This window comes from Dipodomys spectabilis, unplaced genomic scaffold (genome assembly GCF_019054845.1).
Source record: "Dipodomys spectabilis isolate Male_0828 unplaced genomic scaffold, ASM1905484v1 ptg000054l, whole genome shotgun sequence".
In the NCBI taxonomy this organism is placed as follows: Eukaryota; Metazoa; Chordata; class Mammalia; order Rodentia; family Heteromyidae; genus Dipodomys; species Dipodomys spectabilis.
The window spans coordinates 13,684,347-13,697,787 of record NW_024870731.1 but is presented as its reverse complement, the minus strand read 5'-3'; the positions used below and the strand labels follow the sequence as shown (position 1 = coordinate 13,697,787).

General features: G+C 46.6%; 2 protein-coding genes across 2 annotated transcripts in view; one reads left to right on the top strand and one right to left on the bottom strand.

Annotated features, from left to right (window-relative positions):
• The window catches only part of Rab5a (RAB5A, member RAS oncogene family), a 35,659-nt gene extending 33,479 nt beyond the window's left edge, over nt 1-2,180 (bottom strand). Inside the window, exon 1 of the mRNA XM_042680054.1 lies at nt 1,772-2,180. The gene's annotated coding sequence lies outside the window, so the exon portion shown is untranslated. The remainder of the gene's footprint in view (nt 1-1,771) is intronic.
• A 9,050-nt stretch (nt 2,181-11,230) lies between these two features.
• Nucleotides 11,231-13,441, top strand: part of Efhb (EF-hand domain family member B) — a 44,229-nt gene continuing 42,018 nt past the window's right edge. Inside the window, 3 exon segments of the mRNA XM_042679790.1 lie at nt 11,231-11,297; nt 11,472-11,543; nt 11,546-12,054. Of these exon segments, the coding sequence (XP_042535724.1) occupies nt 11,231-11,297; nt 11,472-11,543; nt 11,546-12,054 (648 nt within the window).

Sequence of the window (13,441 nt, the reverse complement as noted above, 5' to 3'; positions counted from 1 at the left end):
GCAGAGACTACAATTGGCAATTAAAATGGTCCATTGATGAGATAATGCTCACACATCAATAGAATGTCACGTAGATAATGTATCAACATACCTTCAGGAACACACACTATCAATTTATAAACACTTGCCAATTGTTTATCTAGAGAACAGTAAGTGGTTTATCAGGGACAACTTGATGGTCCTGTCAGAGTTTTATCAGATTCTCATAGAAAAGCCAAGAAAGTTTCTAAGTTTTGACTTCCAAAGCTTTTTTTTTGTGTGCAGGTCCTAAGGCTTGACTCAGGGCTTGAGCACTGCCTCTGAGCTTGTGCTGAAGATTAGCACTCCAAGACTTGGGCCACAGCTCCTGGGGGGGGGGGGGGGGGGAGGAGAAGGAGTGCTGCTGGAAATGTAGCTTAGGGATAGAGTACTTGCCTAGCATGCATGAAGCCCGGGATTTGATTACTCAGTAACACAAACAGAAGAACCAGCAAGTAGCCCTGTAGCTCTAGTGGTGGAGTGCTAGCCTGGAGCAAAAGAAGCTCAGGGGCAGTGCCCAGACCCTGAGTTCAAGCCCCAGGACTGGCCAAAAACAAAAACAAAACAAAACAAAAAAAGCAAAGTGCCTGTGCTGGCTTTGAAACACCATGATCCAGGATTTACAGGTGTAAGCCACTGGCACCCTGCTCAAAGCTAGAGATCTCCAACAGGAAATAAACCAAATTTTATTAAGGTAAAAACTACACCCAAGGTCTGGAGATGCAGCTCAGTGGTGAACTTGCATGTCAGAGGATCTGGGTTTAATATCCAGCACCACTTTAAAAAGAAAAAAAAATGCAATCACTTGTACTCGGTCATTAAACGTTTTTTCTTCAAAATAAGGCTTTTGCAGAATGTGCATTCTGGGTCTTATGCCAGGCACTCTTCTACTGTATTTTGCTTACAACTCAAATAATCTATGTATTCTGTTAAGCCTGAGCGTTCCCAGAGGTGTACACGAAGGTGCTATTTTTCTTATTACACGCAAGGCAAGACTGATTCAGCATTTTGATGCCACTCGGACAGGACAAACACTAAGTACGTGAGTTATGCCAGGAGGTCTCGAGGGGGTAATCCAGCTTGCCCAGATGGGAATAGCAGAGCGGGTTTCTTGGTCTCTACCCATGAAGGAAATAGGTAGCCTGGTGGTGGCTCCTCAACTCCACTTTAAAGCCAGGACTCACCCACCGCCTCCCACAGATGACACCAGACGGAGGCTCCAGCCGGCCGGGGTGGACGAAAAACTCCCAACCGTTTGCATTACCCATCTTCGCAAATCGGGGGGTGGGGGGGGGGTGGGCGGAGCTCCCCAAATTCACACCTGCCGTGGGCCCCCCCCCCCGGCACCCCTAGTGGGGAGCCCCTCAGAGTCTAGCTTCGAGTGCCTGCTGGAGCGGCAGGACTCAACCCAGGCCCTGCCACCGCCCTCCCGAGCGGCCTCCCGATCCCAGCCTAGCCCGGATTGGAGACCCCAGGACGAAGGCCAGGCGGGGATCGCGGCCTCCGGGGCTCTTCCACGGCGCCATCTTGAGAAGGGAAGAGGGTGACACCCCCCCCCCTCCCAACACACACACTGCCCAACCCCGAGCTCCCGGAGGGATCAGTCTCCAGGCTGGGCCGTCCAAGAAGACTCCAGGGTCTCGGCTGTGGCGAGTGAGGAAGGGCGGGGAGGCTGGGTGCGGGGCCGGGCCGCGGACCCAGCCGGGATCCCGGGCCCGCTCGGCGCACGCACGGGGAGGGGCGGCTCGGTTACCTGCGCGGGGCCGCAGCTTCCCGGGAGCGAGGCCCAGGCGTGGCCGGGAGGACGGACGAGGCCCGGGCGGCGGCGGCGGCGCTGGCGGCGGTGACGGCGGCGTCTCCTCCCGGCGCCTCTCGCCTCACACTGGACGCGGCGGGGCTCGAGCCGCGGTGCCGCCCCTGCCGGGCTCCGTCCCCGCCTCTCTCCGCTCCGCCTTCCTGCTTCCTTTCTCCTCCTCCGCCGCCGCCGCCGCCAGCCGCGGGCGCTCCAGTCCGGACTAGTTCTTCCTCCTCCTCCTCCTCCCTCTAGGGCCTCCTCCCCTCACGCCGGCCGCCGGCTCCTGCACGAAACCAAAACACAAACACTCGGGTCCCAGCGCTGCAGCCACTTCCGCTGCTCGGCGCGCCCGTCCCGCCGCCACGTCGCCGCGCGCAGCCGACTACGCTCCTCCGTCACTTCCGCTCGTCGTCTTATCCGCCCGCCCCATCCGTTCTGTCGCCCGCCCCCTCCTCTCTCGGTTTTTCCAATCCTGGGCCGAGCCGGAGGGGGCGGTGGGGCGGAGGAGACGTCGATGGGAGGGGAGGGAAGGGACCCGGGGGTGGGGGTGGGGGAGGAGGAGGGAAATGGGAACGGTGTCACGTGACTCCCGAGAGCTGCTTCGGGTGAGGGAGACTGCTGCCCTCCCTGCGATCCCCGGGGCCTCCGGGGCCGGAGCGCGCGGCCCCGCCCTCGGCAGCGCCATTGTTATCTAGGAGGGGACCGCGGGGACCGCGGGGACCGCGGGCCGGCCGGGGCCTGCGGGCCGGCCGGGGCGGGTGCCCGGGCGCCGCGGGGACCGTGGAGGAACTTGGGTCGGAGGGCGGTGAGCTTTCCTCTGGATATTCTGTCCCAGCCGCCCCCCCCCCCCCCCCCGCACCCGCCCGCATTCTCAATCCTGCATCCTGCCAACAACCCCGCAGATCGGCGTTTTCTAGGGTTGTATCCATCGGCTCCCCCGCACCCCACCCCACATTTTCCCGGGGATCGGTCAGCGGGTAAATCATCTCGAGGAGGAGAACAGGGTGAAGACCACTTTCCTGGAAAGCTTGCCTGGTTTTTGCTTTGTAGGGAGCTTGCGGGAGGGAGGGATCGAGCCCTAAAGTAACTTTTGTTCAGAATTACCTCTTGAGAGTTACTTGCTATGCTTAAGATCGGGGGGGGGGGGGGGGATTATCCAGATCTGTTAGGAAACGCCTCGCCCGTCTCCCTTTCACAGTAGCCTTCCCCTCTCGAACCCCATATCCAGTCCTCACCGGAAGACTGGATGGGAGTCTTCACGGTTGTGGAATGAATAAATGAGTGGTTGAGGCATGTTTTGTTTTTTTACTGGCCAAGAATTTGAGGCCGCAGTAATTGAGTAACTTACCTGAGTTCACTGCCTCTTTGGTAATGAAGCTGGATTCTAACCTGCATTGGCTTCCAGTAGGAGAAATCTTCATCGAAGGACCATCCACAATGGGCCCGTTCCGCAGCAGATCTGCTTAGGACATGCTTCTCTGGGTGATTTCCATACCGGGAGTCTTTTCTGGCTAGGTATTCAAAACCAGGCACTTCCTCCTTCCTCCCCGGAATTAGTAATTTTCTAGAAGAATGTTAAATTGATGTCACTTGAGAATAAAGGCTACTTTTCAGTTTGTGATTTATAATTTACAACCCTCTTACTTTGAAGTATACCTGGGATAAGGTATCCCGTGGGTGCCTTTCAACACTGGGCAGTGAAGATGATTTGAAGATGTTTTGAGCCAGTCTTTCAGATAACTCCCTAATTACCAGAAGAACAAAATGTGTCATATGTAAATGGGATCTGTGGCATTTTATCCCTAAGGATTGGTGCCAGTGTGATGTGCTACTCATAATAGCAGATTGTGGACAATCCCAGGAAGAATCAGGAAACAGGAAATGTCACATCCATTTTGTCATGTTGACAACATGTGCTAAACCCAACCTATTCTACTCTAAACTAGCTTCCATTTAGTGACTAGCATGAATTGGCATGTCACCCAGACATGAGACAAACTACAGCATCATTATCACTCATAACCTACTTTTTTTTTTTATTTTAATGCTAGTCCTGGGGCTTGAAACTCAGGACCTGGCCATTGTCCTGAACTTTTTTTGCTCATAATTAGCTACTGCTTGAGCCACAGCTCCACTTCTGACTTTTTTGGCAGTTGGAAATAAGAGTCTTGCATGCTTTCCTGCCTTGACTGGCTTTGAACTGCAATCCTTAGATCTCAGCCTCTTGAAAAGCTTGGATTAGAGACATGAGGCACCCGTGCCTGGTATGTAATCTGTTCTAGCAACAAAAATTCTCTTTAAGTCCCCAAATTTGAGGTCTAATCCTAATGTGTGGATCATGGTTGCATTCCTAGAAACTGAAATCCATACTCCCGCCTTTTCAGTCCACTCTTTACATGTTAGCTAGCTACTCTCCTATTCAAAAATGTCTGAGGAGGGGGCTGGGAAGGTGGCTCAGTGGTAGAGCACTTGCCTTGCATGCATGAGGCCCTGGGTTCGATTCCTCAGCACCACATAAGCAAAAAGAAAAAAGCCAGAAGTGGCGCTGTGGCTCAAGTGGTAGAGTGCTAGCCTTGAGCTGAAGAGCTGAGGGACAGTGCCCAGGCCCAGAGTTCAGGCCCCACGACGGGATAAAAAATAAAAAAAAAAAAAAAAAAATGTCTGAGGAGAAGGAAGCATGGCTTCAATGGTTCTGCTTGCCTAGCAAGTTCAACAGCTCGAATCCCCAATAATACACACAAACACACAAAATCTAATGATAGTATTTGCTAACTGAAATCTGAAGATATTTAACTCTAGTTCCCATTCACATTTATATATATTTGTTATAAAAATATATAAATATATACTTATATATTTATGTAATCTATATATAAATGTATTTATACAGTATATAGTTATAAAATATATAGTATATATTTATATAAATATGTGTATTCCTGTACAAATGTAAACTATGTATATATAAATATATATAAACCTACATATTTTTTGTGTTTGTATGCTGGTCCTGTGGCTTGAACTCAAGGCCTGGGGTCTATCTCTGATCTTTTTTGCTCAAGGCTAGTGGTCTACCATTTTGCCACAGCTCCACTTTGGCATTTTGGTGGCTAATTGGATATAGAGTCTCAGACTTTACTGAACAGGCTGGATTCAAGCAGTGATTCTCAGAGTTCAGTCTTCCAAATAGCCATGATTACGGATGTGAACCACCAGGGCCCAGCTTAATTTATTTTGTACAGAAGAAACACCATAGAGAGTTTTACTCTATACAATGGTATTTCAGTTAGTCTTTCCTTAGCATACAGTCACTTAATTTTTAAGGATATGCACCCTCAGTTATGCATCATTTGAGTTTCACACAGAAGACTTGGCTTGATGTAATAGGAACCCTCAAATATTTAGTTCCATTCAGAATTAAATACATTTGGAATGAACAGTTGACTTAAAATCTCACTAGTAACATATTAGATGTTGACATTTATGAGTCGCTAGGAACACCCTATTTCATTATTCTAGAATATTGCCTCATTCGTTTTTGTTTACTGATTTTATCTTTTAATTTACCAACTTAATGAAGAAATTCCACTTTATTTTATAGTTTGATTATAATGTTTGCGTGGGAGGGTGTTGACTCACTGGCTAGCACTTCTAAACACCTAGTGATTTTATTTATGTATTACTTGTTGGTAGTAGTAGAGCTATAACTAAGAGCCTTGTGCATTTTTAACAAGTGTTTTGAATAGTGGTATTTTAAAGATACTGAAATGCCTCAGTGAAGCTTTTGAGTTGCAACTCAAGATACACTTGTGCTTTCTTTTTTCCTAACTCTGAGAGTTGGGAAAATGGAGGAGAAGGGAAAAGGAATAGGTTGGACTCAATCATCAACAGGCAAGGACAGTTTATTGAGGAACAGCGAGGGGCACAGACATTCCCGTGGGTTTGGAGGTTGTGGAAGGGAATTGGAAAAGCAGCTGGGTTTTTATATGCGGTCTGAGCAAGGAGGCAGAGGTTAATGAAAAAGCCACTAGGTCAAGGGAAGTGGGGGCTTTCCAGTTGGGCCCACAATGGGATGTTTACAGCTGGGCTTAGGGTGGATTGTCCTGCCTAGCACATCAAACAAGTTCACACACACCTGGAGTTTTGCCTGGCTTCTGTATGGATCTGGAATAATAGGATGGGGGTCAATCCTTCATATTCCATCTTTAGATACATAAAATGATTGGGCGCAGAGGGGAGAGGGTCAAATGTAGAGTCCTACTAATTGATTGGATTTGTTAAGCAAGCTACGAAATGGATGGGCCTTGCCAGGAGTCAGTGGCTCACTCCTATAATCCTCAAGGAGGCGAAATCTAAAGGATCATAGTTAGAAGCCAGCCTGAGGAGAAAAGTTTGTGAGACTCCATCTCCAAAATAATTGTCAAAAGAGGGATGGTGGTATGGCTTAAATGATGCGTATCAGCCAAGCAAGGCCTACCGAGTAGCATGAGGCCCTGAGTTCAAGCCTCAGTTACCGCTCCTACCCCGCCCTCCCAACCCCCACAAAAGAAAAGAATGAGGCTAAATAAAGTCATCTAAAAAAAAAAAAAAAAAGGCCTTTAGCCTTTAGTCTTTATGTTTCCTTCAGATCCGTAATGGCCCAAATCATAAATTCCCAGGGCTTGGCTGCTTTCAACAACTAGCAACATATCCTCTACTTTTTCTTTGTGATTATTTTTCCTCCTTTGTGTAGTTGGATATAAATCTTTCAATGAATCCTCCCCTATAACCAGTATAAACTAATAAGTAAATATTAATAAGAAGAAATAAATGAATCTTTTCCTAGAACATAATGAATGGCTATGTTACCTTTGTTGTTGGTCTCCCTATGCAGCCCCAGATTCTCAGTCCATGTACCTTAGCTTCAGGGCTGAGATTATAGGCATATATCACCATGCCCAGCTAACAGTTACCTTTTTTGTTTTTGTCGGTCCTGGGGCTTGAACTCTGGGGTTGGGTGCTTTCCCTGCACTCTTCAGCTCAAGGCAAACACTCTACCAGTTGAGCCACAGCAGCACCAACTCCCGTTTTCTGGTGGTTAATTGGAGATAATAGTCTCACAGAATTTCCTGTCCAGGCTGGCTTTGAACTGCAGTCCTCAGATCTCAGCCTCCTGAGTAGCTAGGATTACAGGCATGAACCACTGGCGCTGGGCAACAGTTACTTTTGAACAAGGTTATTTGGGGTAATTTTTTTTTCCTGGACATAAACCAAATAGTGGCTCGGGTACAAGGCATGGTGTCAAGACAGTGAGGAAAAGGCTAGGGGAACTTACAGAAGTCATATTGAAGATGCATTAGTATGGGGTTAGGGCATAGCTCAGTTTTGGAACATATGCTTGGCAGGACTGAAGCTCTTGGCTCAACAGCACTAAAAATAAAAAGCTTGTGTCTTACTGGGTGCCAGTGGCTCATGCCTGTAATCCTAACTACTCAGGAGGCTGAGATCTGAGGATCTCGGTTCAAAGCCAACCTGGGCAGAAAAGGCTGTGTGACACTTATCTCTAAATAACCACCAAAAGCTGGAAGTGGAGCTGTGGCTAAAGTCATAGAATGCTAGCTCTGAGCAAAAATAATCTCAGAGACAGTGCCCAGGCTCTATAAATTCCAGCCTCAGCACTAGTGCAAACACACACACACACCACCACCACCAACAACAACAACAAAAAACAAACTTGTGTCTGAAAAATATAATCCAGGCTTCAGTTGTCAAAAGGGACTTCTAAGAGTTCTAGTTCTTAAAAATTTCCTTCACATCAAAACAGCTGTTTTTTTGTTTGTTTTGTTTTTCTCAACACTTGGCTACCTGAAATGATTTTCTTTTTTTTTTTCCTTCTTTTGTGCTAGTCCCAGAGCTTGAAGTCAGTGTCTGGGTACTGTCTCCTAGTTTTTTTGCTCAAGGCTGGTGCTCTACCTCTTGAGCTACAGCTCTACTTCCAACTTTTTGTTGGTAATTGGAGATAGGGTTTCATGGGACTTTCCTGTCCAGGCTGGCTTTGAACCTTGATCCTTTGATCTCAATCTCATCTCAATCTCATGAGTAACAGACGTGAGCTCATAGTGACAGCTGAAATGATTTTCTTTACTGGTTTACTTATGTATCTCTATTACAATGTAGGCACTGTGAGATAAGGAACAGAAAGTATTATTTTATACTCCCAGGATGACACAAACACTCAATACATATTTGCAGAATGAATGAATTCAATAAGTCCCCATACAAACATGCCTTGTGTGCACAATATTGAGTCATTTAAAGAATTTATGGGGAGGAGTTGGAGGCATGGCTCAATTGGTAGAATGCCAGCCAATGAAGCATCAGATACAGGAGTTTGAGGCCCAGTCTCAGATCTAAAAACAAAAACAAAACAGCTTATGGGGAGCAAAATATTTAGAGCATTTATATAAATGATGTAGAATGTTATAGGGCTGTGCCAGGAGCCAGTGGCTTACGCCTGTAATCCTTGCTAATCAGGAGGCTGAGATCTGAGGATCATGGTTCAAAGCCAGCCTTGGCAGGAAAGTCCAAGAGACTCTTATCTCCAATTAACCACCAAAAAACTGGAAATGGCTTGGTGGCTCAAGTGGTAGAGTGCTCTCCTGGAGCTGAAGAGCTCAGGAACAGGGCCCAGGCCCAGAGTTTAAGTCCCATGTCAGACAAAAGAAAAAAAGAAAAGAAAAAGAAAGTTACAGGGCTGGGAATGTGGCTTAGTGGTAGATTGCTTGCCTAGCATGCACATAAAAGCCAGAAGTATCATTGTGGCTCAAGTGGTAGAGTGCTAGCCTTGAGCAAAAGAAGCTCAGGGAGGGGCTGGGAAAGTGGCTCAGTGGTAGAGCGCTTGCCTTGCATGCCTAAGGCCCTGTGTTCGATTCCTCAGCACCACATAAGCAAAAAGAAAAAAACCGGAAGTGACACTATGGCTCAAGTGGTAGAGCGCTAGCCTTGAGCTGAAGAGCTGAGGGACAGCGCCCAGGCCCAGAGTTCAGGCCCCACGACCAGACTCCCCCCTAAAAAAAGAAGCTTGGGGACAGAGCTCAGGCCCTGAGTTCAAACCCTAGGACTGGTTTTTTAAAAAAATGTTACAGTAAACAAGCAGTTTAAAAAAATTGGGGGGAGCTAGGTGTTGGTGGCTCATGCCTATAATCCTAGCTGCTTAGGAGACTGAGATCTGAGGATCATGGTTCAAAGCCAGCCCAGGCAGGAAAGTCCAGGAGACTCTTACCTCCAATAAACCGCTCAGAAAACTGGAAGTGGCACTGTGGCTCAAGTGGTAGATCACTAGCTTTGAGGTGAAAAGCTGAGAGACAGTGCCCAGGCCCAGAGTTCAAGCCCCACAACCACAAAAAAAGAATATTAATTAATTAATTGGGAGGAGGGGAGCTGGGATTGTGGCTTAGTGGTAGAATGCTTGCCTAGCATACATGGAGCCCTGGGTTTGATTCCAGTACCACATACACAGAAAAAGCTGGAAATGGTATTGTGACCATGTGGTAGAGTGCTAGCCTTAAGTAAAAAAAGCTCAGGGACAGTGCCCAAGCCCTGAGTTCAAGCCCTAGGACTGGCAAAAAACAAAACAAAACATTGTGTTCTTTTTTTTTTGGGTCCGGTCATGGGGCCTGAACTCTGGGCCTGGGCGCTGTCCCTCAGCTTTTCAGCTCAAGGCTAGCGCTCTACCACTTGAGCCACAGCGCCACTTCCGGCTTTTTTCTTTTTGCTTGTGTGGTGCTGAGGAATCAAACCCAGGGCTTTGAGCATGCAAGGCGAGCGCTCTACCACTGAGCCACCTTCCCAGCCCAACATTGTGTTATAAAGGTGGTATATAGAAGGGTTACAATTAATTGCATGCATCAGGTAATGAGTACATTTCTTTTTGGACAATGTCACTCCTTCCCTCTCTCTCTTCCAGTTTTTCCCTCCCATCCACACCCACAAGTTGTACAGTTCATTTTCCACATAGTGTCTAGTGAGAACCACTGCTGCATTTGTTCACCCCTTGTCCCTCCCTTTCTGTACTTCCCCTTACCACCCCCTAGACTGATAAATGAACAAACAAGATATACAGAAAAGAGCTCATTTCAATGAATATTATTTTATATGATCAGAGGCATATAGGCATTGCACCTTTGTGTTTCTCCTTAAGAGTATCCACCTTTGGATACTCTAGAGTCCTCTATAGTTGACTAAATCCTGGGAATTTTAGATCTAGCTTCCACATATGAGCAAAAAGGTGCTGTTTGCCTCTCTTGACCTTAGTTTACCTCACTTCACATGATTAGTTCTAGGGCCATCCCTGTAAATGACATAATATTATTCTAATACCTGTGTAAAATGTGTATGTACCACATTTTTTGGATCCACTTATCTGTTGTAGGGCATCTGGCTGTTTCCATAAATAAATAGTTTTTTTGCAAATGAGAAATAATATCCTACTCACTTTTTTTTTTTGAGACCAGGTCTTGCTATGTCATGGGTTTTACAAGTGTTCTTCACCACACTTTGCCAGAATAGTGTTTTGTTTTGTTTTTGTCAGTCATGGGGGTTGAACTCCGCCTGAGTGTTGTCCCTTAACGTTTACACTCAAGGCTAGCACTTTACCACTTTGAGCCACAACACCACTTCTGGTTTCCTGGTGGCTAATTGGAGGTGAGTCTCACAAAATTTCCTGCTGGGCTGGCTTTGAATTGTCAGACATCTGAGTAGCTAGGATCACAGGTGTGACCTAGTGCTTGACTCTCAACTAATGCTTTCGAGCGATTTAGCTCAAGTCAGGACTACAGTGATGGCCTATGTGAGATCCTGGGTTCAGACATACTACCAACCACAAGTAGGTTTTTAGCATTAACTACATGTGAATGGAGGGACAAAGGGTGTACAAATGCAGCAATGGTACTGGCCACTATGTTGAAAATGAACTACACAGCTTGTGGGTGGGAAGGGAAGGAAAAACTAGGAGAGAGCAAGGGAAGGGATAGCATTGCCCTAAAAGAAATATACTCCTTACCTCATTTGTGTAACTGTAATGCCTCTATACATTACCATTATAACAGCAATAAAAATTAAAAAAAATAACGCGGTGTGGAGGTACTTAGGGGCAAGGGAGGACATACATGATCACCACCCAAGAGTTACTTGTTCCCAGACGACAACCGGTCAAATTAAGCCAATGGCGGTAAAGAATTTTATATTTGAAACTATCTTAATAACTCTGAATTGCTTGGGAAACCAGAGTGGTTGATGAACCATTATTCTAGTTCCCCAAAGCCACACCATTCTAGCTTTCTTGCTCTACAGATTTAGCAAGAATTAAAAGAGGAAGAAAAAGAAAAGAAGGAAAAAAAATACTGGGGCCCGAGAAAGATACAAGGGAGAGAAGGAAAGATGGATGGGATCGTCCTGGGAGGAACAGCTCGCCAAGCCCCGCCCCCAGACCCAGCCTGTTTCCCAGGTAACCGTGTAAACAGACTCCACCTGCTTCCCTGTCAACTCCGCTTGGTGTGAGAGGCAGGCCGGAAGCAGTGGGCTGGGAATCAGGGGGAGAGGTGCTCTTTCGTGAGAGTGGGGTCCCCTAAAGACTTCCAAACTTCCCTCCAGCCAGGTACAGCTACCCCCTGAACGACAGGGAACCTGGGGAGAAATCTCCCCTGTTTTACCCAAGAAGGAGAAGGTGACTTAGGAGACAGGAGGATACTTACAGAACAAAATCTCCCACAGAGTTAAGGCTTAGACTAGGATTTGGAAAAGGAAATCGCCTATGGAGAGAGAACCATGCAGTTAGTAATAATTATAACGAAAAGTTGGCATCGTCAGAAACAAAATCTCCACTGGGCCAGGGGCTTGAAATGAGATTAGAAAGACAGGCTTTGCCTGGGACTTTAAGGGAGAAGGATAATTTAGGAGTTGATAGGGTATCCGATTTCAGGGGGACACAGGAAAAAAAGCCCACCTGTGTTGTAGTTAAACCCAGCATAGAGATGGACTCTGTGAAGGTAGACATTGGGCTTCCCATAGCTGACAGGTCCAATGAAACTAAGGAGCTAGAGCCCCAAATGGGCTTGGTGATTGAACCCCCTCAGAACCAGTTTGTCGAACAACCTAAAGAGAAAAAGGAGCCTGAAAACATTGAACCAGGAGTGGAACCTCCACACTGCATCAGACCCATATACTCTGGAAAATATTTTGACCGGACGCCTTGCTGGCCAATTGTAAGTTTTTGATGTGGTTTTATTTTTTCTTAGTTTTTCTCTCAAGGAGCCATGTGTACTCCTGCCTTTTCATTTTCCTCATTACCCCCCCCCCCCCCCCCCCCCGTGTGTGTGTGTGTGTGTGTGTGTGTGTGTGTGTGTGTGTGTGTGTGTGTGATGGTCCTGGGCACTAGCCTTGATCAAAAAGCTCAGGGACAGCACCCAGGCCCTGGGTTGAAGCCCCAGGACTGGCACAATAAAAAATTCTATTTGGATTACATGATATTGAGAGATGAAGAAGAGACCTAAAAATATACAATTCAGAAGTTGCCAGTTAATCTTTTTGTTTTTCCCCCCTCCTTTTAGTATTAGGGATTGAACCCAGCACTAGGGATTGTGAATGCTAGGGAATATAGACTTGAACTTTGGGTTTGAGAAGAAATTAATATACACTATTGAGTTTATGAATGTCTTGAGTTTGAAATGGCAGGTGAAGATCATTGGATTATCAAGCCAGTGGAAACAGTGATATAGTTGAAGCCATGGGTAGGAACAAGAAAAGATAAAGGCAGAAATCTTGGGATATACTGACATTGTTGAGGTAGACTGTAAAAAGATGAGCTCATAAAACAAGGACTGTTAAAGGAAGAAAGATTAGCTAGTCACAGGAGAGAAAGAATGGAGAAAAGAGTGTGATGTTTGGGTGTCATATCTGAGTGTATACTGTAGTATTGAGCATGAAGGGAGCATCTTTCTGCTTTCTGTTTTGTTTTAGGACAGGGTCTTGTCATGGAGCCCGACAAGGCCTCAGACTTATTACATATCCCAGGCTGGCCTTGAATGGGTGATCCTTTAAGGCATTCTTGGAATAAAAGATTTTACACACTGAAATTGGAGAACAATACAATTCTGCTAAACAGAGGTCACAGGAATTCTGCCGAGTTTTGTCTGCATCTCAAACTTATGGTCTCATTGGCATTTAGGGCATCCTTTTGGCTTTGACCCATTTTGCTTTTTGATTCCATTATTGGATTTCCCTAGACACTGACTTTTTACCTTTTTTTGGTGAGGAGTTGGAGGGGGGAGGTGTTACAGGCAGTTCTGGGGTTTGAACTCAGACCCAGGGTTCTGTCCTTGAGCTTTGTTTTCTTTTTTACCCAAGTCTGCTGCTCTATCACTTGAGCCACAGCTCCATTTCTGGATTTTTGGTAGTTAATTGGAGATAAGAGTCTCAAGGGGAGCTGGGAAGGTGGTTCAGTGGTAGAGTGCTTGCCTTGCATGCATGAGGCCCTGGGTTCGATTCCTCAGCACCACATAAGCAAAAAGAAAAAAGCCGGAAGCGGCGCTGTGGCTCAAGTGGTAGAGCGCTAGCCTTGAGCTGAAGAGCTGAGGGACAGCACCTAGGCCC